Source organism: Monodon monoceros, unplaced genomic scaffold, assembly GCF_005190385.1.
Source record: "Monodon monoceros isolate NGI ecotype Baffin Bay Population unplaced genomic scaffold, NGI_Narwhal_1 Super_Scaffold_14, whole genome shotgun sequence".
Taxonomy (NCBI): Eukaryota; Metazoa; Chordata; class Mammalia; order Artiodactyla; family Monodontidae; genus Monodon; species Monodon monoceros.
The window spans coordinates 71,976,185-72,002,415 of record NW_021703770.1 but is presented as its reverse complement, the minus strand read 5'-3'; the positions used below and the strand labels follow the sequence as shown (position 1 = coordinate 72,002,415).

Genomic DNA, 26,231 nt, shown 5'->3' with positions numbered 1-26,231 from the left:
AAGTTAATAATATAAAGGGTTTTCCTGATAACTGCCACATTTAAATCCCTGGCAGAATTTATTTCTACCCACATGTAATTTTATTGAGAAATTACTTAAGTAGCTCTTGCTGGTATATACTCATAGAGGTTTATTCTGTTGCCTGGGATTTAACTATTCTTCTATTTTAGAGCACCCAATTTCACTTAAAAGAGAAGGATAAGATACACTTTTTATAAAGAAGTTTATAGTATAGGTAGAAGATAACAACTGACATTTAAAACCAAACTGTTCAGAGTTTGTTTATAAGTGCTAAATTATATATTACACTGTTGGTCCCTAATAGTCCATAAGAGAGGCAATTAATGAGGCTTAATAGAGTCAGCGAAGGCTTCATAGCAGACATCTATCTTTTAGGAGTGGAAAAATTCAGATGGTTAGATCAGCAGGTTCTCTAATTAGGTTTGCTTCTTAGGTTAGTTCATATTGATTTAAGAATCTAGTGGCCACTTTTAAGACAATTTGAACATATCCAGATACGTGTTAAAAGAGCTTTGGCATCACCTCACTGTGAGAAAAAATTATATTTCCCCAACATGCATTGGGGTTATAGTTTCCTGCTGGGTTTTTTTAATTACATTTTACAATGTAATTTCTCCTTTCTGTTATCTGTAAGATATGTTGATATTCCCACCTTTGGTGTTTCACATTTACTTGGGAATTAACATACAAGCTAGACCTTAAAAAGTCCTCTGCATTTTTCACTTTATTTCATAATTTCCATAATTAAAAAAAATGAAATTAAAATAGTGGCTGCTGATAGGAAAATAGTGAAAACTGTTAGTTTTCTTCTCTTTTCATATAAGGAAGCAGATTCATAGACCCTAAGGTTTGAGTCCACTTCTTTTGCTTTGGTCACAGATATGGTGGAATTTCAAATTTCAGTCACCGGAGAGTCAGGTATCTGCACAAGGATGTGAAGTACAAGTCAAAGTACTTGGACATGAGAAGACAAATCGATATGAAGCACAAACACATCTTCTTCACTGAGGAGCCAGGAAAAACTCTTCTCAAGAAAAGCAAAACTTTGAGTAAGGTATGTATAAGCTTTGCTTTATATTTACAAATCGAGTCTCATTTTTGTGACCTTTGACTCCTTAAAGTTTCTGTTTGCAAACAGGAACCCTGTTTCTACCCAGATATAAAGGCACCTAAAATTCTTTTCCATTTGCTTCCTAAAGGCTTATACTGTGTGAACTAAATTCGAAGAAAGGGTAATTGGGGCTGATATGAGGGGGGGATGTTTTGAAAGCTACATAGGAGTAGTGTATGGAACAATAAATAGGTAGAATCACCTTGTGTGTAGTAACAGCTCGTCTGTTTCAGGCTAAGGAGGATCCTGGAAGTCCAATTTCTGATGCAGCGTTTATTGAAAGGCTTAATCTTGAGGTCATCTAGAGTTGATCGATCAGACTTTGCACTAACAAGTTCATCCAAATGGCATGAGCCTCAAGGCTAATTTAGTGATTCACATTGTTAACTGGAGTATTTATATCCCCTTTTTTAGACTTTGTTGTACCTGCCTTCTGTGTACCTGGAAAACAAAATAATTAGAATTGCTTTTGTTCGGTTTGATGAGTGATCCTTCTTCATTATAGGAAAAAAGCCCCATCCAGTGAGCAGAATTTTCTATCTGTCACCTCTCCAGCAGCTCTATAGAGCAATGGAACAAAATCTCAGGTCCCGTGATGACTTTGTTTTACCCTTAGGGTACGTTATCCTTCCTTAACGTCACCGTTTTTCCAAAACATGCTACAAATTTATAGCTGGTTTTATTTTTATTATATTTCAGATTGGTTGGTTACTGGTCATATTTTAATATTTTAGTGGACCTGGTTATATCTGGAACAAATTTCCCAGTATCAGTTCAGTCAGTCCGACGGGCCTTTTTATAACGTGTTGGATGTGATAATTCCCATACATTCATCTGTAGCTGAAGAGCAGAAACATAACTGCCACGTAATTGCCGAGGAAGAAAGTTAATGTGACTGTTGTGTTCTTAGGCGTCCCATTGACATACAGGCACAGTCCCCTCAAAGGAAGATTCTGAGCCGTGGTCCATGTCCATCTTCTGTTACTCTTGTTCTCACTTCCTGACTCTTAGGAAGGTCGTGAAGATCTATTATGAAGCATATTCTTGTTACAGAAGATTGCAAGGAAGTATGTATCATCTGACCTTGAGCCTTGTTAACATTTCCTAAGAAACTTAGTTCTTAGGAGTCATTTTACTGGCTTTACTGCTTCATTAGAAGGCAGCTCGCATTATTTCCAAGATAGCACTGCTTTTACAGATTGGCACTAAATCTTTGTAGAGTTCATCTTTGATGCTGAGTACCATTCAACATAGATTGTATAGCTGGGGCCATTACAGAAAATTCTATATAATTTGAAAAGCTAAAAGCAATGGCTCAACAACAGGTAAGTACATTTGTAATGGTAATATATATTACGGTTATATTGTTAGAAGACTTAATGGAAAGTTACTGGCACAGGAGAGCTTTATCCTCTTAGTGTTAATTGCTAACGGGAAGGTCATAGTCTTGTGTTTAAGCCGATGTTTTTTTTCCTTTTAAAGAGCTCTTTAATAAGGTCATGGTACATCCAGACAACGAAGTGTAATTAGGTTGGGATTACTTATTCACATTAGCTTGTGTGATACAGTATACTTATCAGAGCTAGTACTGTGACACAGCTTGTCAAGTCACAAACGGTAAAGCAGGTGGAAATATTCTGCGTAATTGCGAATTAATTCATGCTTGTAACATCTTAAAATTTCAGGTAGAAAAATTCCTAAAATGGGTTAATGAACCAATGGATGACGAAGCATCGCAGGAGTCAGTTTCTCATAACAATGTGCAAGATACTTGCACAAGCAGTGGTTCAGAGGAACAAGAAGTGTCTGTTGAAAAAGGGGATGGCCCACCGGAGACGAGTGAGCCGGAACCTGGAAAGCGTCGTGCCATGTCTCCAGCTGGGGAAGTGGGAACAGAGGAAACTGACAGGGACAGCACAGAAGCAGCAGTGCCAGATGAGGGGGACTGCCCCGCCCAGGCTGCACCAGACCGTCTTCAGGAAGAAGCCGAAGGTGAGGCTAAATGTGCTCCCGCTTGCTAACGGACTTCAATTCCTTGTTTTAAATATGTTTTTCCCTCGTTATCACTTACGAATCATCTATACCTAAGGATTCACTGCTGTTTATTTGTAAGTTGAAAGAAGGCATATTTAGTGTAAATGTGCTAATGGCCATGATTTCGCACCCAGAGCATCCTTGGCTGAACAAGCATGATAAAATAAAAGACTAAAGAGTAGGGGGAGCTGTTTGAGCACCTCCATCTGTGCCATTAAGACTGGTCTCTGCCGGCACCACTCTGTTCCGTGGGCTAAAGGCGCCAGTCCCTTTGACTCCTGTTGAAATCTAGTATTGCCCTGATTTCCTTTTGGATAATTGTTTTGTTCTTGTTGTTTTTTTGTGGTGATGGTGGTTGGTAGTGATGTTTGTTTTTTAGATGGTACATTGACATAAAAAAGTATTTACAGTGGTTGGCTATGATGAATGAAGAACAGTGTAGCATTTTCACTTTATGCCCTTTTGTAGTATTTGAATTTATTTTTTAATAGTTATACTCAGTGGAACGTTATGGCTTGTATAAGGCAGAAATTTTCATTTGACGTAGTATTCATTTTTACTGATGAATTATTTCAGACTTGCCCTAATGAAACAATTATACTTGTGATGCTTTCTTATTTAGTATTGAGCAAAATACCTTATTTGAATCTTGATTTTTCTTTCCCGTGTGTGTGTGTGTGTGTGTGTGTGTAAACCTGTGATCTTTGTATTATATATTTCTTTGCCTTTCTAAACAGCATACTTAAGGTAGTTTAATATTTTTATTGCCATTGTACAACTGATGTTCACGTGGCACTTGCAGAGTTCTGAAATGAGAATCCTTATTCTCCTTTAATCTGTAAAGTAGCCCATTGAGATAGGTGAAATTACCCCTGTTCTATAAATAAGTAAAGCTTAGAGAAAATAAGAAATTTGCCCGACATCACCCAGCCAGTAAGTGGCAAAGCTAGAACTTGCCACCAAGTTGTGTGATTTCTAAATCCCATTTTTCCACCCTACCCTAGCTCCCTAAGCACCACTTGTCACGAGGCTGGTGTTCTCACCTGGGGTGATACCACCATCTCGGGTATTTGGAAGATGGGTTAGGTTGATCTGGGGGATTCTGGCATTTCGTACTTTAGATTACTTAATGTTAAGTCCTGTACAGGATGGTCTTGCACAATGAGGCGTTTTTGCCTCAAAATCTTAGTGTCTCCTCTCTTGAGAAACTCACTGCACTTTGCTACTGATGGCGCCTTTTGCTATTTGCACTGATCAGATGACCGTATTAGGACACAGTCCTTTGTTTGAGGACCATTTCAGTGTTTAATGTTTATTATTTGTCAGCATCAATTCTTGTCATCATACTTAGGTATGACAGCACTCCTGTCTTTCTAAGTTGCTGCATCTAATCTGCTCAGAACTGAAACCAAATAACCAAACAAATAAAAATCATTTATCTAAGAAAAAGTCAATGTGAATGAATGAGATCCTTTTCCATTGAATGGAGCTAGTGACCCCTGTTTCAATTTCTCAGAGGCTGTAGGACTTGCAGGTCATGGCTGGGTTCAGAGGATTGATGTGCCTGAGAGTTAGAGCTTAATCAGTCCTTGGGAGCTTTTGTTTTAAAGAAGGGAAGGGAAATGCTTGAATTCCCATCATTCACCCACTAAAGCAACTTTATCTAAGAAACACTTATGTAATAGCTTTTATACCTATAATAGTACCTCTCCACATCTCCTAACAACCCTGTGAAGTGAGTAGCTAAAATGCTACCCGTTCATTCATTCTTTTTGAGGAATTAAAAATTGGAACTTAGAGAACCTGGGTTACTTTTCCAAGCTCAAGGAGCCAAGAAGTGGCAAAATGGAGGCTATAACCTGAAGCCAGTGCTGTTTCCAGGTGCCCTCCACCCTCCGGCGTGTGGCTGCATACATGTGCTGGAGCACAGTCCCAAACTGTAGTTATTTGCCGTGGCCACACTTTAGATAAATTCACCTGTGACTTCCTCTTTCTATAGTGAGCATCTGTATTATTTCTATTTTTTTATTGTAGCTGAAAATAAAAAGAAGAAGAAGAAGAAAAAAAGCAAGAACAGAAAGGGGATTGGTCTGCCTCCTGAGATCACTGCTGTGCCCGAGCTGGCAAAGTACTGGGCCCAGAGATACAGGCTCTTCTCTCGCTTCGACGATGGGATTAAATTAGACAGAGGTAAGGTGTATATGTAATTTTTAACTTCATTTTGAAATAATTTCAAACTTATAGAAAAGTTGCAAGAATAGGAAGAAATTTTCATATCCCCTTTATTCAGATTGAGCTGTTTTTAACATTTTGCCACATTTGCTTTGTCATTCTCTGTATGCATGTATGTAGGTATGTTTTCTGATCCAGTGGCCCCTACCCCTTAGTACTCTGGTGTGTATTTTCTAAGAACAGTGATATTTTTATGTGACAATGATAAAGTTACAAATTTCACATTGTTACAGTATCATAATCAACAAATCAGTACTCTAGTTTCATCAGTTATACTAATCACGTCCTTTATAGCATTCTTTTTCTTCCAGTATAGGGTCGGGTATCACATTTATTTTCATGTTCCTTTAGTTTCCCTTAATCTGGGATAGTTCCTGAGCTGCTTTGTCTTTCATGACTTTGACATTTTCCAGAGAGCAGCTGCCGGTTATTTTCTACAGTGTCTCTCAATTTGGGTACACATGTGTTTTTTAAACTTCAGACTCAGGTTTAATCTGTATTTTTTGCATCTTAGGATAGATAGCAAAAGCAATTGATAGATTATTAAACAGAACATCTGATGTGCAGAAAGATGTAAGTAAATGAATTAACACTGGAAAGTTTGAATTCTTTCTCAAGTTTTCCTACCATGACCTTGAAGAGCTAACTTAAACTCAGTTGTGCAAACTGAGGCTTGCTTTCATGCTGGGGCTATACCTAAACATTGGTCTTTATTAACTGTCCAAATCAGGAGGTATTGATCTGTGTGGAGTTTCAGGGCTTCTCTGAGCCTCTTAAAATTACTTGTAAAATGTTTTGTATCAGGGAGAGTACATAAGAGTTTGTTGGGGAAATAAGACTGGAGAAAAGCTTTTAATTCTATAAAAGGAGTTTATGTTTTTATTCTTCCAGCAATGAGGAGCCAATTTAAAGTTTTGATGAAGAAAGGGAACAGGAAAATCGGTGCATCATTTTGTTCAGTGGAATATCTTTCTGAAAAACGTAAATTCCTTCTATTGGGAAAGAAGGAGGGCAGTGTCATTTTTTCTGTGGAGTGGACATGGGACCTCAATTCTGAAAATGATGAAGGTCCTGCTGAGCCTACAGCTCTGCAGTCTTGCTGTCACTTCCTTGCTTTTCTGACCCTTTAGACACGTGCAGATTTTGCTAAGTGTCCCGTACAGATGCAGTTCACTGCTTCCCCTCCAGGAATTAAATAATTAGGAACCTCGGTGAAGTCTGGGGAGTTGGTCAATTAAAATAGCTAACTTTCCATTTTCCATGATAGGTAGTCAGTTGTTAATACTTCAGACAGAAAAATCAGAATTGCATTCAGTTGTTGGAGGGATATTGCAAAAGAATCAGGCAAGAATTGAGGTGGTTGTTTCTGTGGAAATGGGGTCTGGGAATGATACTGCCCCTTTTATAACAAGATCCTTAGACCTTTTCCTTCAAACTAGATAATATATAATTTTTTGAAAAGAGAAACTAAGTATTTTCTTTTAAGCATTTAGTATATAATAATGTTTGCTATGTTTGTGTTTGGCTTGGCTTCTTGCCACTGAATGTCATAACAGAAACCCTCTCCCTTCGCAGAGGGCTGGTTTTCAGTTACACCCGAGAAGATCGCTGAGCACATTGCCGGCAGGGTCAGCCAGTCCTTCCAGTGTGACACCGTAGTCGACGCATTTTGTGGAGTTGGAGGAAATACCATTCAGTTTGCCTTAACAGGAAAGAGAGGTAAGTGGTCATCAGCAGTTTATTCATTAATTAATTTCGCTTTATTCAGTAAAGGCTTCATTTTGCTTCAGCCTATCTCTACTGAGATTTAATAATTTAATGCCAAATATTTAACAATAATAGTTGACATATATTAAGCATACACTTTGTATACTGGTTTAAGTGCTTAATATGTATTTATTTAGTCAGCAATCTTGTGATATGTATCTTTTACTACTTTCTGTGTTTCACAAATAAACCAAGAAATAAAAGATGAAGTAACTTGCCCAAGATCACACAGACACAGCTTGGCGGAGCCAAGATTATAGCATTATGTAAAACTAAAAATGTGAAAATGGGAGACTGTTCTTTGGAAGAAGGGAAGAGTAGGCGGGGACTCCCAGCTCTGCCCCTCACCATCTGGCTGACCTTGGACATCCTTTAGCCTTAACTGAAAGGAGACAGTAAATTGAGAGAACCTCTGTGATACCTTTCAGCTCTGACATCCTAAGACGCTAAGAACCTTTTAACTATTGGACTGTCCTCATGGTTGTTTGACTTCAGAATCACAAGAAAGAAAACCTCTGTTAAACTACTGATATATCAGTATATATCTGCTAAGAGCTGTGTCAAGTAGGCAGAACATGTGCTGTTTCCCAGGGGAAAGAAGGCTTTATGGAACTGGACAGCCTGCCCAAATTGACTTAGCGGAGTCGGGAGGCCGGGGCTTTTACTTGGCTTTCTCTGTATCTGATATCCCCTTTCTTTCGCAGTTCTTTTTGAAATGTAGTATAATGTGATATTTTAGGGATAGCAACTGTTAAGTCATACTCTGAAGATGCTTTTTTTCACCAATGTCTTTATATATAAAGCTCCCATTTCAGTAGATTTCAGTTGTCTTATTGATTTATATAAAGTTCTTTATGTTAACTAGGAAAACATATGATTCTGGAAAGTGTAATATAGGAGCTAGGAAATGATGAAAGGCAGCCCAACATTGATTTTAAGACCAGTGCTGATGGACTGTGGCCCTCATGCAGTCACTCCGATGCTCCAGAGCATCATGACATTTGCTGTCTTTGTGTGGCCTCCTGAGGGACTGGATGAAAGCTGTTTTCATATTTACTGGAATAGTAGTTACTTTCTTGTTTTTCCTGAATTTACTACTTTCTCTTAAAGTTCTTCTCTGCCTTTGCCAGATAAGCCATTCCTGTGAGCTCAAATCAGTGTTTATTGCATGGAAATGACTTTTTCCTCAAAAGTTGTAAAATCTGTCTTCATTTGGCATTGTACTGTAACATGAATTAAAATATCTGCCCTCTGATAAAACAGCAGATAGATCTGGAAATTTTTTCAGAACATTACAGAAACAGTCCATATCGTAGTTTTGTATTTCTACGAATACAGGTCTGTTGCCAAGGCTCTCTGTAGCTTAGTGCACATTTGGTAAAGGAAAATGTCTAATGTGGGTCCCAAGCTAAAGAAGACTGCTTCTGCCCGACTCCATCACAGCCCCATCACTCACACCTACAGATCTCCAGCCCCTGGGAAGAAAGGGAGGCACATCCAGACTCCACCCCTGCCAGGTGCAGCCTGTGAGCCAGAAGCTCAGGAGTCCTCAGTGTGTTCATAGCGTGGTGTCCCGGGACCTCCTCCCCGAAGCAGTAGGAGCTCACGGATGCTCTGACAGTCGTGGTGGGTGCTGCCCTAGTGTGGGTGAGCTGACTCCACTGGGGCAGGGAGTTTGAAGTACAGTTGTGTGTGTGTGTGTTTGTGTGTGTGTGTGTGTGTGTGTACACACATATGCATGTAATCAGTTACTCTTTATACACACACACACACACACACACACACACACACACTTGACCCTTGAACAACACAGGGCTTAGGGGCACTGACGCTGCCCGCCCCCATGTCAGAGATCTGAGCGTAACATATGGTCCGCTCTCTGTACCGACGTTCTGCATCCGCAGATTCAACCCCCCGCAGATCACGTGGTCCTGTCCTACACGTCTAGTAAGAGCAACCCACCTATAAGTGGACCTGTGCAGTTGCAACTCGTGTTGTTCAAGGGTCAGCTGTACACATGCGCGCGTGTGTGCATACACATGAGAAAATGGCGTGTGCAGTCGGCACGATCCCTTTGTGTCAGACCGATTTCCACCCACATAGCTGCTGTCTCTGCAGGTTCTCAACTGAATGGTTAGAATTCCCAGAGTTTGCATTTTGCTATTAAAGTTTTTTTTCCCCCTTTATATGAATTCCAGTGGCTCTGTATCAGGTCTGCCCATTAGGACTTTCTGTAATGATGGAAATGTATCTGCACTGTCCAGCGTGGTAGCCACTAGCCACATGTGGCTATCGAGCATTTGAAATTTGGCAGCATGACTGAGGATCTAAATTCTTAATAGTATTTAATTGGCATCGATTTAAAGGTAATATCCACATGTGGCTAGTGGCTACCATTATTGGACAGCACAGTTCTACGTAGTATCTACCAACATTTGTCAGCACTTCCTTCACGTGCTAGATTGAGTTGCTTGCACTCTCTTAGGCCTGACAACAAAGCCGGCCTCCGAGGGGAGCGCAGATGAAAACTTCACAACTAACTGAATACATCTGGTGTTGAAAGTCATTTTTTTCTGTTGAGTTTTTGCTATTGTCAGTATATCTTTGCATCTGTCTCTATACTATAAATGTAGCAGATTAAGCAGCTAAAAAGGACATTTTTCTCTTTTATAAATATGAATTTTTTTTTTTAGAACAGAAAAAAGTGTTGCAGATGCATGATTTTGCAACATGACTGGTGCTTATATTCATTGTTCAAGTGATTTCTTTAGTGCATTATTTCTCAAAAGCATTAACAAATTTTGAAACCAGTATTTTCTGGAATGCAGTTGTTTCCTTGACAACCATGGTGCATGTATCAGGATTCCACTTAGCCCTTGCAGGTATAAAATATTGCCACTAACATCCTGGTGCACGTACAGGTGCACCTGAGTAATTTACTGCAAGACACGAGTGAGCCAGAATTAACTTAGGTTTGTGTTGCTAATTACGAAATTGCAGTAACTTAAATGAAAGCCCGTGTGGTGAAAACATAACATCTGTTCCCTCTACCTAAAATGTCTCATTAAACGTCACCAGCAGATGTTTCTACATCTCTTCTTCATAAGTTGGCTATATCGGTTTGTCAAAATGTGTTTTATTTTGCCTTTCAGTAGAAGTTGTCAAATTTGGCTTCCTTTGGAAGTTGCCTCATTTTGAGGAAATTGGTCTTATCTGAAATCTTTTATAGGCTTTCCATGCAGCCATCACCTTCCCAAGTGTTTGCCACTCGGCTGTCCACAGCACAGAGCACGGTGTTGACCACAGACCGGGTTCAGTGGGTGCTGGGTGGCCACCGTCACTACTTGCCTTGGCCCAGCAGGCTGACTGAGGCAGCTCTGAAGGCCACACCCTTCAGTCACATTTTCTGGGTACCACACAAGTGTTTAAAATGTTTAATTCTCTCTCTCATATATATGGCCTAATCTCCCTTTAAAAAGTCTTTTAAAAAGGGTCTTGCACAGAAAATAAACCGACTGCTCAGAAGATGAACTAGTCTATATAACTAATAATCATCATTTAACTCATCTTTCTTGTTCCCACTTTAGTGATCGCCGTTGATATCGACCCTGTTAAGATCGATCTCGCTCGCCATAATGCAGAAATTTACGGGGTAGCGGACAAGATTGAGTTCATCTGTGGAGACTTCCTGCAGCTGGCTTCCCATTTAAAGGCTGACGTCGTGTTTCTCAGCCCGCCTTGGGGAGGACCAGACTACGCCACCGCCGAGATCTTTGACATCAGCACCATGATGTCCCCTGATGGATATCCTTCGGAAGCCCTTAGAGTTTCCTCAAGCGGTGGTTGTGGAGAGGAAGGGTGTGTGTGTGTGTGTGTGTGTGTGTGTGTGTGTGTGTGTGTAAGACATTAGTGAAGAGGAGAGCTATCAGCTAATAGCACTTGATAGATTCCAGTTTGTTTTGCATAAAAATTAACTGGTGAGTGATCTCCAAAAGTTACGTTGTATTTATGTAACCGCGAGGTTATGTTTCCATCGGTTGCTCTCCAATTGTACCATTACAAAACAAGAACTAAAAGGCATTATTGCGTGGAATTATTGTCTGGAAATGGGGGTTTCCTTAAGACCTGTCCCTAGAGTCTGGGTGACTATCCCCTAACTTTTCTTCAGCTCACACTGACTTGAATCCTCTGTGTCTCCAAAGTTTCCCTGTTACTCTTCCAGGATGCTGAAGCAAACCCTTGTTTCATAAAGAATACCATTTCTTATTTGTCCCTTTCTCTATCTCTACTCCCCAGAGGAGTCACGTATGACTCTTAACAGGAATTGCGTTTTAAATTGCTAAGTAAAATTTAGAAAAATACAGTGGACAGAGTTACTTGTCTTTACTCTTTACTAGAAAGGGGGGTATTGTGCTTTCCTATTCTTCCTGTTGTCACAAAACCTAGGAAATGGCCGAAAGAAAGAATGTGTGTCTCCGGCTCTTGGTTTCCTACCACTAGGATAATTGAATAAATAGATTTAACCTCTAATCCCTGACCCATCAGGGACAGTATGCTACTTAATTCTCTTTTAGGTCCCATTAGAGGGTATTGTTACATATCGGAGTACATTTGGGTTATGATGTAGTAAGTGAAGAATATATCTCTGATCAGAAATTAACTACTGTTTTTGTTACTTTTCCTTAACTACTGTCCACCTTTGAAATTTTCAGACTTTCCCAGAAGATCACGAATAATATCATTTATTTTCTTCCAAGAAATGCTAATATCGACCAGGTAAGCCATTACTGAAGAACTTCTATGAGCCTCTTGTGTGACTGTTACAGAGATTGGACCGAAAAAGATACAGGGTCTTTCTTTACTTGAGAACATGTTTATGAGAAGTCCCTGGCTTTTTGACTATTATTAGAAAACTGGAAGTGCTTAGCAGTTAAATCCATGCCTGTTTCATCCTGTTCGTCTCCACGGCTCCTGGCCTGCATAAACATAAACAGAGCACTCTGGGCTTTTCATTCCGTGTCCTGAAAGGATGAATGTGTTGTGTTTCACATGTGCACACCTAGGCTAGCCGAGATCTCTTTACTGCAGCCTACCTTGAGAATAGGTTTTAGGTATTCCTCAAAATGGCAGCCTAGATAGAAATCCACAGACAAATAAAACCTCCATGTGTCCAGGAACAGTTTTAACCATAGGACACTTGATTAACATTCAGATGTCCTTGTTGCATTCTTATCATAAACATTTATTTTAAACATGTTGGGTTTTTTCCCTAGAATAATAACTGCCTCACAAAGATTTGATGATGTCTTTATTTCATGCTTTTGTTGGTGTTTTTTATAAGCGCTTATTACATGTCTGCTTTGTGCGAAGCATTCTACTGAAAATCTTTTGTCTTTGATATTTAAATTTTACTCCAGTGTCGCTGGGTGCCGGTTTTTCCTTTCTCTCCCATTTGGTACTTGAGAGCCAGCTCTGTCACTGAGCTTTGTTCATCATGCTTTATTCTGTAGACATTATCTCCATTATTTGTTCAACTATGTTCTCACCATCTTTTTTCCTTTTTCGGGACATCTGTTACGTGGATCTTAGTCTCCCATAACTGTATTTTCTGGTGTTTTGTCTCCTTTTTCCTTCTGGGAGATTACCTCAGTCTGGTCTTCATTCCTCACATATATAAATTCTCTCTATCCCATCTGTTGTGTTTTTTATATTCCTTACACCTAATGTTTCTGCATTGTGTTTTGTTTTCTTCATTTGCACTCGAATATTTTTATTATTGTAAGAAGTTTAAATCATGAATCTTTTTTATCCTTTCTGCGTTTGATATAATTTCTAGGCCTGTTTGCTTTTCTTCCATGAAGCACTCGTGGTCCTCAGATATCTTGTTTTAGTGCCTATTGGCTATTCTCGAGTAATGCAGAAGGAGAAAGGCCAGGCCAGAATCCAGTGAGTGTCAGACCTCGCTGCCCTTTAGAATCATTGGGCATTTGTAAAAAACTGACTCTCCGAGCCCCATCCCCGAAATCGATCTAACCAGTTTCCTAAGCTTCCTGGGTCATTCTGATGTGCATCCTGGGTTGCGAACCGCTATCTAAGGCTGTGTGGACCCCAGTGACCACCAGCAGGGGTGGCGGTGGGTGAGCTCTGGGGTTGCTAACCCGCCAGCTCAGGACTGCAGTTGGGGAGGGGGCTGGGCAAAAGCAGCGATTGAAGGCTGTACTCCTTCACCACAGAGTGTCCGGCATCAGCCCGAGGATGTCTGGAGAGCAGGGTGGGAGAGGGCAGCTGCCAGGGCCGGGTCCCCACCTGCTTCTCTCAGCTTCTCACGTCAGAGCTTCTCTTCAGCCGCCCTCGCTTTCCAGCTATAGCTCTACAGGCGCGGCACAGACGCTGTTGAGCGAGGCCACGGCGATGGGTGGGGAAGAGCGAGAGCAGAATTTCACGTTCCTTGTGTTCCTTCCTCCTGTTTTCAATTCCCACAGCCACTGCCTCCTGCCCCCGTCCAGAGGCACTGCCCTCCCCTACACAAGTTCTCTCTCTCTCTCTCTCTCTCTCTCTCTCTCTCTCTCTCTCTCTCTCTCTCTCTCTCCACCCCAGGTCTCTCCATAGGTTTCTTTTGTTTTCCCTCTGTTGCGTCTCCAGACCTGTCTTACAGGAGCCAGCAGGCGCGCTAGCATCTTCGGATTACAAGCTAGTGATAGCGCAGCCTTCTCCTAAGCAAGGCAGAGATTAAAGCCCTGGCTTTCTGCCGGATGACTTCAGGAAAGGCCCAGGATGATACATACAGCAGATAAACCAGACTTTAAGCTAAAGCAGACTTGGCTGGAGGAGTCGAGGAGAAGGTGGCCAGAACATCAGTGACACGGAAGTGGGAGTATGTGGCTAATGTTCCGGTAATGGGCTGGAAAAAGAGACGCTGAGAGTCAGACCCGAGTTTCGTCTCAGCCCTGCCACTTGTTAGTGGTGGTTTTGAAGAACAAATGAAATAAGGGATAAAGCATTTTTCACAGTGCGTCTAGCCCATAAACCCTCAAAAAGTCGTGTGTCTGTTACTTAGAAGATCTTGTCATAAAGTCATCGTGGAAAGAATGCAAACATTACTAAGATTCTGAAGAGGACCAATAGGTAAAGATGTCATGCTTTCTCTAGAGGAGAGAATAGACAGCTTTGATATTTGTAAAATGGGGGCTTCCCTGGCGGTCCGCTGGTTAGGGCTCTGTGCTTCCAATGCAGGGGGCGCGGGTTCGATCCCTGGTCGGGGAGCTAAGATCCCGCAAGCCGTGCTGCACGGCCCCCCCCCCAAAAAAAGGTGTTTTTTTTTTGTAAAATGACAGGATTTAATTTATAAACACACATCCCAGATTATAGATTTTTTTTCTCTTCCTCCTCTCAGAGAGCAGTAATACTTACTTGTATTGGACGTACTCTTATTCTAACGTGTTACACTTTCCCGTCTTTGGTTCATCTGCTTAATCTTTGGAACACTGGGTCTCTCTCAGATCTGGCTGCAAATTAAATCACCTGAGTGGCCTTTTTGTTTTTTTAATTGTGGTAAAATATACATGACAAAATTTACCGTAAGTCATTTTTAAGCACACAGTCCATGGTGTTAAATACATTCATGTTGTTGTACAGCCATCACCACCGTCCGTCTCAGGACCTTTTCACCTGCTGAAACTGCGACTCTGCACCCATTATACACTAACTGCCCATCCCTCCACTACCTGCCCCTGACACCCACCATTCTACTCTGAGTCTGTAAATTTGACTACTCATGCATACCTCATACTTACATAGCTCATGTGTGTGGAATCGTACAATATCTGTCCTTTTGTGTCTGGCTTACTTCACTCAGTGTAATGTCCTTAAGGTTCATCCATGTTATAACACGTGTCAGAATTTCCTTTATTTGTAAGGCTAAGTAGCATTCTGTTGTCAGCGTACACTGCATTTCGTTTAGCCATTCATCCGTCCACGGACGTTTAGGGTCCATGGTCCACCTTTTGACTGTGGATAAGGCTGCTGTGAACATGGGTGTACAGATACCTAGTCAAGTCCCTGCTCTCAGTTCGCTTGGTTATAGATTCAGAAGTGGAATTGCTGGATCACATGGTAATTCTAGTTTTAGGTTTTTGAGGAATCACCTTACTGTTCCCCACAGCAGCTAAAGGATTTTACATTCCCGCCAGCAGTTCCCAAGGGTTCTGATTTCTCCACAATCTCAGTAACATTTGTTACTTTCTGTTTGTTGTTGTTGTTCGGTAATAGCCATCCTAATGGGTGTGAAGTGGTATCTCATTGTGCTTTTGACTTGCATTTTCCTAACGACAAGTGATGTTGACCATCTTTTCATGCGTGTATCTTCTGAGTATGAATCCATTATCGGCTATATGCTTCACCAGTATTTTCTCTCATCCCGTGGGTTGCCTCTTTACTTTTTTTTTGGCCACGCCGAGCAGCTTATGGGATCTTAGTTCCCCGACCAGGGATCGAACCCCGACCCTCGGCAGTGAAAGTGCAGAGTCCTAACCACTGGACCGCCAGGGAAGTCCCTCTTTACTCCCTTAATAGTGCTCTCTACTGCACAAAAGTTTTTAATTTTGATGAAGTTCAGCTTATCTGATTTTTGTGTGCGTTGCCTGTGCTTTTGATGTCATATCCAAGAAATTATTGCCGAATGCAATGTCTTGAAGATTTTCCCCTGTGTTTTCTTCTAAGAGTTTTACAGTAACAGCTGAGTAGCTTTTTTAAACTACTGAGACTCAGGTGTACTGAGAAAGGTTGTCTCTAATTTATTTTCTGGGATGAGACCCAAGCATAATTTTTTAAAACCCCCCACGTGATTGTCATGTGCTGCCAGAGTTGAGATTCTCTGGGTTAAAAGAAAAGGAAATAGAATTAACAAGTCTGAGCCCCTACTCTGTGAGTTAGAAGGGGCTGCTCTTAGATCTTGCTGCCTGTTGTCTACCCGTGAGCCATTGTACCTAAACATTAGGTCTCTCAAATACTTTGTGCTGTTACAAGACAAAAGAAAGAGCACTAGCCCCTTGCTTTTTGCATTTTTATATCAAATTGAATATTAAACCTAATACCTGCTACTCATGTGACTCAGATCTGCATTCTAGAGTCCCAGATAAGGCTGAGCCTATTCCATAATTCTCTTTTTCTCGTATGTAAATATTATGCATCAAGAAAAGAAAAAAAAATTAAAAAAGAAAAAAGATAACGTGCATCATAACTAGTCTCATGAGAGGCTAGATGATCCTTATATTAAACATTAGACGGGCATATTTGGGTACTTGAATGACAATAGGAAATTCACTATTTTTTGCGAAAGTTCAAGTGAGCACATTTTTTTCTAGTTAAATTAACACTCGCCCAAGGAGAAAGTGAACTTTTTTTCCTTCGTTTTGGTTTACTTCACACCCCTGCCAGAATTCTGGTTTGTAGTGCATTCACATTTTCTACCTCTAGAGGGAGTAATGACACTAGAGAATAATAAAAGTCAAAAAGAAAACTTAAGATTTCAAGCACATTATATTGGTATTGAATTTAGATCAAATTACAGTGGGAGATCACTTTTTCTTTTTATAATAAAATGAAGACAACCTATCCATATGTAGGATTTTTTAAATGAGAGAAGAGACGGTGCTCCAAGATTTAGAAAGAGCAGAGGAGCAGAGGAGCGTTTAGAAGATCACAGCCACCTGAACTGACAAATGGGTTGTTGGGTTCTAAAAGTTTACGAATCTCCGCTGTTTGAGACTCAGCCTACATTCTTCTCATAGAAATGCCTATAGAGAACAGTTAAGTTCCCATCCAGGGAGATCTGTACTCTGGATAACATTTATGTTTAGGGTAGTTAAGCTGACTGTGGACTCAATACAAATATAAGTTATCTTATAATCTTTCCATATAAGTAACAAGTCTCATTGTTTTCAGGATCTAGTAAAATATTTTTCCAGGTCGCCTTTTTCCTCAGTCTCTTATTCCCTTCCTCTGTTTGGGGTTCACTCCAGGACATGTGTCCCTTGTTATGCAGACTCTCACTGTCAAACTCAGGCTCTTTGGAGGCAAGGTATATCTCACTCATTGAAATCACTGTAGTTGGAGTGCGGGATTATTGTATATTTTCTGCTTGACGCCTGTATCTTGCTGTGTTTTCCTTCATTTCTTTCCTTTGACAGCCATAGATTTGCAGCCGGTACTAGCTTTGGGTTTACCGTGCTTCCCAAACATGAGAACTTTCTCTTTTAAGTGGTAAATGTGCACAATGTGGATAGAGGTTTGTGGATAGAGTAGAATGCTTAGTCTCCCCAAAGAAGCCACACGGCAACGATTGTCAGACACCGTGTTTGTATGAAAGCCCTGCGGGTGGAACGTCTAACAGGAGGTGTCCTGTCTCCCAGACAGACCTGGGAACAGAGAGAGGAGCGGCTCCTGGTCACTTTGATATAGTGCCTCCTTATCCTTGTTTTTTTTTTGTTTGTTTTTTTCATCCTTATCTTTGTTTGATTTCGTAACTCTTAAAATGTGATGACTCAGAAAAGTGAGAGCCTTTGTACTTTTCAAGTCAAGTTAATTTAAGTTACTTTTCCTTATAACTTGTTCATACCAGTACAGAGGGCAGGGCCACACTCACCGTCATCCCTAAGGGCTGTGTTGAGAAAATTAACCAGGGCCTTCCTGGCACCTGTCTAGTAGGCATGCTCCACCCTTCCATGACTTCCCCGATACGCTTCATGATAACAGGCCAGATCGCACCTATTTTATTGCCTGATAGAGCAGGAAAATATTTACAAATTAACCCAACACTGTAGGTAAAACTTATCCTGCGATTATTTAAGTTGTATCTTTAAGTATAGAAATTGACATTAGATTTAATCCAGAGACATTTCTAGTCAGCAGAATTCTTGAGGCTCCCATCAGAGCCAATACATAGTGTCTAGGAAGTGTCACAGTCATCTCACTTCTAACGGTTTATTTTGTGAGATAGGGAGGGAGGACTTATTTATAGGGAACATTTCTAAAACTTACCATATAAAAGAATACAATTATATGCATTTGAATAGTTAAAACTATTTATAGATATGGAAACTATTAGGTAATTTTGTTATTTGGGGAAACACTTTAAATATAACAAAATTCGGCTCATTAGCATTTTTAGTGTTTGATTTTTGGCTGAATACAATAAAAGTTTACCACTAATTTCTTTGCAAATATTAGTTCTAAGCTATTATAGCAATCTGCTTATTCAATAAAAGGAAAATTGGGGCCTTACTAGTTTCTAAATATTAAGCTTGATAAGAAATTGGGTCAAATTGCTCTAAATGAAATTTCCATAGTAGAAATCTGGTCTGATGGCGGCACGTTCATGTAGCCAAAACTATACCCATGTGGTAAATGTGACAAAATCACCCCAACAGTTGGAGGTCCCTTAAACTCCAGGTGTGGACCCCAGAAGCAGGAGACAACAGAAAGAGGGCTGAGAGCTGGACTGGGCTTCCGGTACATGTGGGAGTAGTAACTCTGAAACTGCTTTCCCTGAAAATGCCCAGCCTTTAAAACTCAGGGCACTCATCCTACAGAATTACACTCATCCTGCAAAGGACTGTCGCCTGCATTTAGATACAACATAGGAGCCTTGTCATAGTGGCATGCGTACTTAGAGTTTGCAGCGTGCCCTGCGCGTTCCACTGGATCCTCATGACAGCTCTGCAGCGAGCAAGCCAGGTCATCGGCCTGCCCGCACTGACGCGTGAACGAGGCACGTGAGGCATTTGCTGGTCCTTCTCGTGGCGCAGTTAGTGCCTTCGTGTCTCCTGCTGACCAGGTCCTCGTTACCAGTCACAGAGTTGGCCACCATGAGAGCGGGAGCCGTGGACAGAAGTTGAGGTGACAAGAGAAGCGAAGGGAATTAGAATTTTTGCTGAATCGGTTGTTTCACTCCTGACTGGTGAGACGGACAACAGGGGGCTAACACTTCACCTCAGAATGACAGCTTGCTGCTGACCTTTATCTGCCACGGGGATCCTCTTCTCTCTTCCAGCCACCAGCACCCAGGTTTCTAGACCAGCTCTGTTCTTAGTGAAATTCACTGCTGAATCCTATGTTGCAATTCAGGATACAGCTGATCAGCTTGTAACGTTTATCAGCCAGCCTTTCCCTTGGAAAGTTTGCCGCTGGACAGTCAGAGCAGTATTATCCATTATCGTACGGCATGTACATTCGGTTTCTTGGGGGGGGGCCTGTGAAGCTGGCCTCCTAAGGCTAATTGAGAAGGTTCAAATGCTTCTGAACCTAAGCTTATATTTCCTTCCCTCCTCCGGATAAGTTTTTCAATAAAGGATGCCACACACAGAGCTGTATACAAGTCCTGTGCCGTTAACCAGGGGCTTCCTTGTTCTCTAGTCTGTTGTGCTTTAGAGAACTTGTTGAATTTAAGAACAGTCTTCCTGTTTCCAGTACCTGTTCTGGTAACGGGTGAGGGACGAAGCTTAGTGAACTCTGGTTATTATAGCCTTCTCCTGAGAGATGGATGTAGGTGAGCTTTTGATGCCCAGGAGAATCTTTTTGACATGCCACCAGTGTGCTCCTGCTGACAGTGATGGCTTTTCAAAATCTTATTTGTCTTAATCAACAAATAAATATTTGAAGGAAGAGAGAAACAGAGAGGAAATAATGTCTGTGAGAGCCTGAGGTAGGATTCGAGTTATATGAAAAACAGCAAAAAATAAAAAATAAGATTTATTCACTTAAGCATAGAAATCTCACTTCTATTTGCCATGTGCAGAGATATGGAACTAATTTCAATAAATAGGCATAAGTTTGAGTATTGCCTGGTTTTCCATTGATAAAAAATACTTTATTTCCCAGAGAACTGTTCATCAGAAATATTTTAGCCCAACCTCTATTTTTGTGAAGTTATTAGTTGGATGTAACACAAGAAACTTAAGGACAAAAGGGAATTGTGGGTGAGACACTTGTCTGTTGGACATTAGGTTTCTTTTTTTTTTAATTAATTTTTATTGGAGTATAGTTGATTTACAATGTTGTGTTAGTTTCAGGTGTACAGCAAAGTGAATCATATACTTATATCCAGGCTTTTTTAGATTCTTTTCCCATACAGGTGATTACAGAGCGAGTACTGAGTAGAGTTCCCTGTACTATACAGTAGTCATTAGGTTTCTAGTCAGAGCCAATATTTCAGATGCTTTTTGCTTATGTCACTGTAATTGACAGAGATCTATAGGCCCCATAAAAAGTACTCTTCCTATTCACTTGGTGTAATTTGCTTCTAAGCAAGATTTTGCATGTTGCAGAAATAATCACTTCTCCAGTGTAGTAATAGGACATTTTTTTCAGTGTTCTAATTGTTCTATATCTTTCTTATAATAAGGTATTTATTATATATTTTTCCATGAGGATCCAGTTTAGAAATTATTTTCTCTCATTCAGTTACCATATATTTTTACTTTAAGTCAGTTTGCTTTTTTAAAAAAGTGCAATTTTGAATCTTCATTTAACTCTTAAATCTTCTAACGGTACCTTTTATTTCACTAAAGTTATCACCTGTATTGTGATCTCTACCCATGTCTCTTTTCCCCGTCCCCAAAGAACAGCCTTATTGCCTGACATGAAATCTAGTTGATGAGAGTTCATTTCTTAGTTCTAGTTCCAGCCCAAACAAATTGTGATTTCTTTTGGTAAATCTAGTATATTTAAGTACAATAGCAAAAATGTAGCGTGTCGTCCGGAGCTGCTGACTTCCCTCCCTCCTTCCTTTTCCTTTTCCTTTTCCTCTTCCTCTCCTTCTCCTTTCCCCTTTCCTCTCTCTTTCTCTCTCAATTTATTAAACTTTAAGAAAGGGGAAGAAACCAGATGACATTTTGTCAGTTAAACCTGCTAGTGAAAAATAAAGAGAGCTGGAAATTGATGGCATTAAGTTTGCTTGAAACAAAATATTATTTAATGGCTTGAACTACATAATTTTTAATCTTCCAACTCTAGAATTCTAACCTTAAAACATATGTACTTGTGAAAATATTAGAAAAACTCAAAAAGGCTAAGGTTAGAAATTATTTTTAATTAGAACACTTAAAGTAACATATTAAGTTTGTTGTTTTTTAAAAATTTCTTTCTAAACACTAGATAGGCATTTTCAATACTTGTTTTAATTGTCCATCATCTGAGCTAGATGATTGTCCATCATCTGGGCTAGAATGTAAGATCCAGGAAGGCAACATTCTTTGGGTTTTTCTGTTGTTTCGTTTTGTTTTGCTACACTCCACTGCCTAGAACCAAAACCTTTAAGCTATTTATTCAGTAGTTGTTGAATAAGATATTTTATTTTATATAATAATTTATAAATAACTATTTTATAATAGACCTCAAAAACTCCCACGTAAGAGGTCTTCATTCCTTTTTCTATCCAAAGCACCCAAGTCCAGGCAACCCTACCTTCTCAGAGATTTGTTTTACTGTAATTCTATTTATGGCTTACAGGGTGCTCTTTTTAGAGAGATGGGTAGTATTCCTGTTTTTTAGGTTTAGGAAGCCAAACCTTGTCTTAACGGCTTTCTATACTGATGAGCAAATTATTGGTAGAACTGGTATGTAACTTTGCCTCTGATTGCTTTTCTCTGCCCTCCCTGTCCTGGCAGATTTTCGCTGCTGCTTCAGCTCTGCTTTGCTTCTCTTCACCCCACCTCTTCTCTCCTCCTTTCCTTCCTCTTCCTCTCTCCTTCCCTAACCCCACCCCCAGAGAAAACTTCTGCTTGCCAGTCTCACTTTCTTTAAATAAATCACTATTTAAAGGAATGGGAGAAATACTGCACTTAAGTTGTATCTTAACTCATAGAAAAATTACTGTGAAACAATTATATTTTAAATATACTAGGCAAAATGCCTTTTATTGGTTAAAGACAAATTCTTCATTTTGCCCTTCCTTGTGAAAAATCAGACTGACATAAAGATAGCAAAATAGAAAATAAAACACTTCTTCCTAAGAATTGCTGCTCTAGTTCTACTTGAATAATTATATGCCTCATTAGTAAACAGTGGGATGTATGTGAGCTTCTCATCCTTGTAACAGATACTGTGTTTCACTTCTGCTGTCATCTGTTCCTATTGGTGAAAACACAGCTGTCTCTTATGCCTCTCTTTGTGGGCCGGGTTGAAATTGACATTGTTACTGCCTTAGTGGGACAGCCTCTTTTTTTTTTGTCTTTTAGTGTGTACTATAGAATGAGCTTTGCTTCTTCCCTATTTCTGTATCTGTGATGTTTTTCTAAGAGGAAGTTGAAATGCTTTAAAATACATACTCATTGGTGATGTACAATAAATCTTACCTTCCACTCAATGCTGGTGGAGCATGTGTAATACCACCGAGATTCGATCTCTCACCTCCAAACCAAACTAGACCGACAACACCTCTCTTTGCAAAACACGCAGATACGGTTTTGCCCATTACAGTGACATAATTACAGAGGTGGTGTCTCTGTCGTTCATGCCGGTCCCTGGTACCTGGGGAGCCCTGTCTCCAGCACCCCGTGTCTTCAGTTCTCTGAGTCCCCGGGCTTCCATGCGTTCCCTTCCCCTTCATCCTCTCTGCTGCCCTGGCAAACTGGTCTCTGGTGATGCAGTCATGGGCAAGGAGGGAGTATATTTGCTAGTAACAGACCTGAGAGGTTGGATGAAGAAATGTTGGACCAGAACAAAACTTTCCTGTCTAAGAACTTCGGGCAAAGCATTGCTAATTTGAAGCATCCTTTTGAGGTTAAGTCTGTGGGGGTGGAGAGGGATGGTGCTTTCAGCTTCCAAATAACCGTGTTAGTCGCCATCTACGGTAGACCTCTAAAAGAGTGATGTATTTAACCACAATAAAAACGGGGGAGTGGGAGACTTAGAACTACACGCACACAAAAGAGCAACAGGCGGAGGAGGTGATACAAGCTGGGAGAACAGCACCAGAACCCACCTAGAGAAGTAAAAGGTGGAGGTGGTAGAGGCTGGAGCTCCCATGAAAGTCGGGCAGGGTCTGTCTTGCTCTCTGATGTATTCCATCTTAATAAATAAACCTGGTATTTGGGAACGATATGTTGATTTTCTGTTCCTCTAAGTTCTGTCACTTCTGGCATTGGAGAGATTAGGTCTTATACAATGACATAGCACTGAGGTCATACCCGTAATGTCAGAAGTTCCTGAAACAAGTATTTCTGCCACCACATACTGCATTAATACCCACCTGGAAAGTAATAGTGAACGTTTGGGATGCCTCCTTATTTGAAAGACTTAAATAAAGAGCCAGAGCTGTATTATTTGATAAAGCATCTGAATGAAAGATTTCTTTTGAAACCATGCTTATGTATGTGTGACTTTCTTCTGTTCCCTTTTTAGGTGGCGTCCTTGGCTGGGCCTGGAGGGCAAGTGGAAATAGAACAAAACTTTCTTAATAATAGATTGAAGACAATCACTGCTTATTTTGGGAAACTGATCCGCAGATCAACCTCTGAATCATAAGTGAGGTGACCAAAAGATCACAGTGGTCAGAACACTATTCACTTGGAATTTCTTCTCTGTATTCACTGATACTTTGTACCCATAGTCAAGTGGGTATTTGTACCCCAATGCACTTTTTCCCCACGTTGATGCAGTGCCGTCCGGAATTTGCTTTTAAACATCCATTTATTTTATAAAGTTAGTGTTTCTTAAGTTTCTATTGAAAAAAATGTGAAATATATTTTGTAATATAGAAGTTTATATTCCTCTTCTATTAAAATGGCAGTGAAAGGAAGAAGAATATGTGTTGTGTAACTCTTCATCCAAAAGGTGTGTTCAGTCATTTTTAAAGTAGGTCAAAATTCAGGGACAGGGGACTCTTTCGCCACAGGGGATCTGGGATCTTTATCTCGTAATAATATGGGCATATTAAGCATGGTTTTGGCTGGGATAGAGCTGGGGGATTGAAATAAACTGGAAAATTTCCAGTAAGTATTAGAAAAAAATAACTGTTAAATAAAAAACAACTTTGTTGGAGAATGGAGCAGTGCTAACTTTAGTCTCTTGAAACTTTACCAAGTTTGCCTGATTGCCCTGCAATACCGCAGCAGTTGAACTGATCATTAAGGATGAAATTAATTTCTTATTATTTAATTTGCAACATCAAAATCTGTCGATGTTCTAGGTTTTTATACTTTTTCATCAGGTAGGATTAGTGTCTAAACCGTAAACTTGTCACCACTTTTTAAATAATGGCAGTGTTGGTCATAAACAGCTCTATACGTGGCCCTCAGCACTAGAATATGCCTACTTAGCCACTTGGGGTGGGAGATGGAAGGGTAAAAGCAGATTTCCAAAATCACCAGTTATTTTTTAGTTTTTGTCATTTAACCTTTCATGCATATGCTTTTTTCCACAATACATTTTCTTGTATATTGTTAACATTAAAACTAATTTGTCTTCCTGAACACATGTGACCGTGTATAAGTAGAACAGGAAGCCTAACCAAGGTTAAAATATTCCTGCCCTCTAATGGCACAGATATAGCTGACTTATAAAATGACTCATTTACAGATTAGTAGTGCTCAAAAGAACTTTATCTACTAAGCAACCCCCGTGTCCAAATAAAATCTTCCCGAGAAGCCAAATCATGTTCTAGTCCAACTCGGTTTTATTTTCTTGTTGAATTATAAAACTTTTTAAAGACACTTTTATAAAAGTGAATGTGTATTCCAACAGTTTAAATACAAAGTGAACACAGAACCCTCACCTTACCATCTGCCCCTGCCTTGAGCCCTTCCTCTCCATCCCCATCTCCCACACTTCCACTCCTTTTCCCAAAGGCAACCGCTACTGACACTTTGGTGTATATCCTTTAAGACACTTCTCTGCAGTACAAGCTTGTGCATACACAGTGGGATGGGGTGGGGTTGGATTATATTATTTTGGCATTTGAGTTTTGTTTTTAATTTAATGTCTTACAGATTTTTCCACATCAATACGTATACATCTTCTAACAATCACATAATATAAATCTATGAGAATTTCTTTAACCGTTACCCAACTCTGAACACTTACATTGTTCCCAGTTTTTGCAATTGCAGGTAGTACTATGGTGTATATTTTTAAGTAGAGTAGATTCCTAGAAGTGGAGTTTTTAAGTCAAAGTTCATGCTTATTTTTTTCTTTAATGTATCATGTCAGGTTGCCCTCCAAAAATGTATATTCTCACTAGCTGTGCATGAAAGGGGCCGGTTTTCCCCGCAGCCTCAAAAACATAGCATATTTTTTCACTTCTTACTGTTACCAATCTGAACAAACAATAAACTTATTTTAATTTGCATGTCCTTATTCCTAGTAAGGTGTGAACAATTTTTCATATATTACCCAAATTGCACGTGTTAGGCATCTAATGTTGTCACCAAATGAATAGCTAACTGCTACATCATTTTCTATCAAGTGAACTAACACTTCTCCATTAATTTGTTTTATGTCTTTCAATAAAACTTCATCATTTTAATTGTATAAATCTGACATTTTTTTGCCAAGTTTGTTGCTTGATATTTCACACCTTTTGTTTGATTTTGAATGGGGTCTTTTTTGTTGTTACATTTTCTAACAGGTGTGCTGTATGTATGTAACAGTGCTTTTAATTTCTTCCTTACATCCAGTCACCTTACAGAACTCTTTTTAATAGTTCTAATAGCTTTTCAGTTACTTCACTTTGATTTTCTAAATAGGCAGTCGTGACATCTGCGTGAGTCGTTCTCTTTGCCAATGTGTATACCTCTTAATTCTTATTCTTTTCCTATTGCATTGGTTAGGACGCCAGGAATGTTATGATAATGGCATTTTTTTACTTGCTTTTTATCTTACAATGAAAGATTAGAAGCATTTCTTTTGAATGTTATTGCAGCTTGCATTAAAATTAAAGATACTGCTTTTCTTTCCTAGAGTTTTTTGTTCATATTTAATCTAATAAAGTACTAAATTACTTTTGAAATTTCCAGTTATTCAACCATATCTGCATTTTATCTTTAAATCCTGCTCTATCATAATGTATTAT

The 26,231-nt window shown here is 39.8% G+C and overlaps 1 protein-coding gene across 1 annotated transcript in view; it reads left to right on the top strand.

Annotated features, from left to right (window-relative positions):
- Positions 1 to 26,009, top strand: part of TGS1 (trimethylguanosine synthase 1) — a 37,491-nt gene extending 11,482 nt beyond the window's left edge. Inside the window, exons 7-13 of the mRNA XM_029223032.1 lie at positions 901 to 1,075; positions 2,818 to 3,124; positions 5,201 to 5,356; positions 6,974 to 7,117; positions 10,753 to 10,969; positions 11,863 to 11,941; positions 23,564 to 26,009. Coding sequence (XP_029078865.1) covers positions 901 to 1,075; positions 2,818 to 3,124; positions 5,201 to 5,356; positions 6,974 to 7,117; positions 10,753 to 10,969; positions 11,863 to 11,941; positions 23,564 to 23,686 — 1,201 coding nt within the window. The 3' untranslated portion in view covers positions 23,687 to 26,009. The remainder of the gene's footprint in view (positions 1 to 900; positions 1,076 to 2,817; positions 3,125 to 5,200; positions 5,357 to 6,973; positions 7,118 to 10,752; positions 10,970 to 11,862; positions 11,942 to 23,563) is intronic.
- The last annotated feature ends 222 nt before the right edge of the window (positions 26,010 to 26,231 follow it).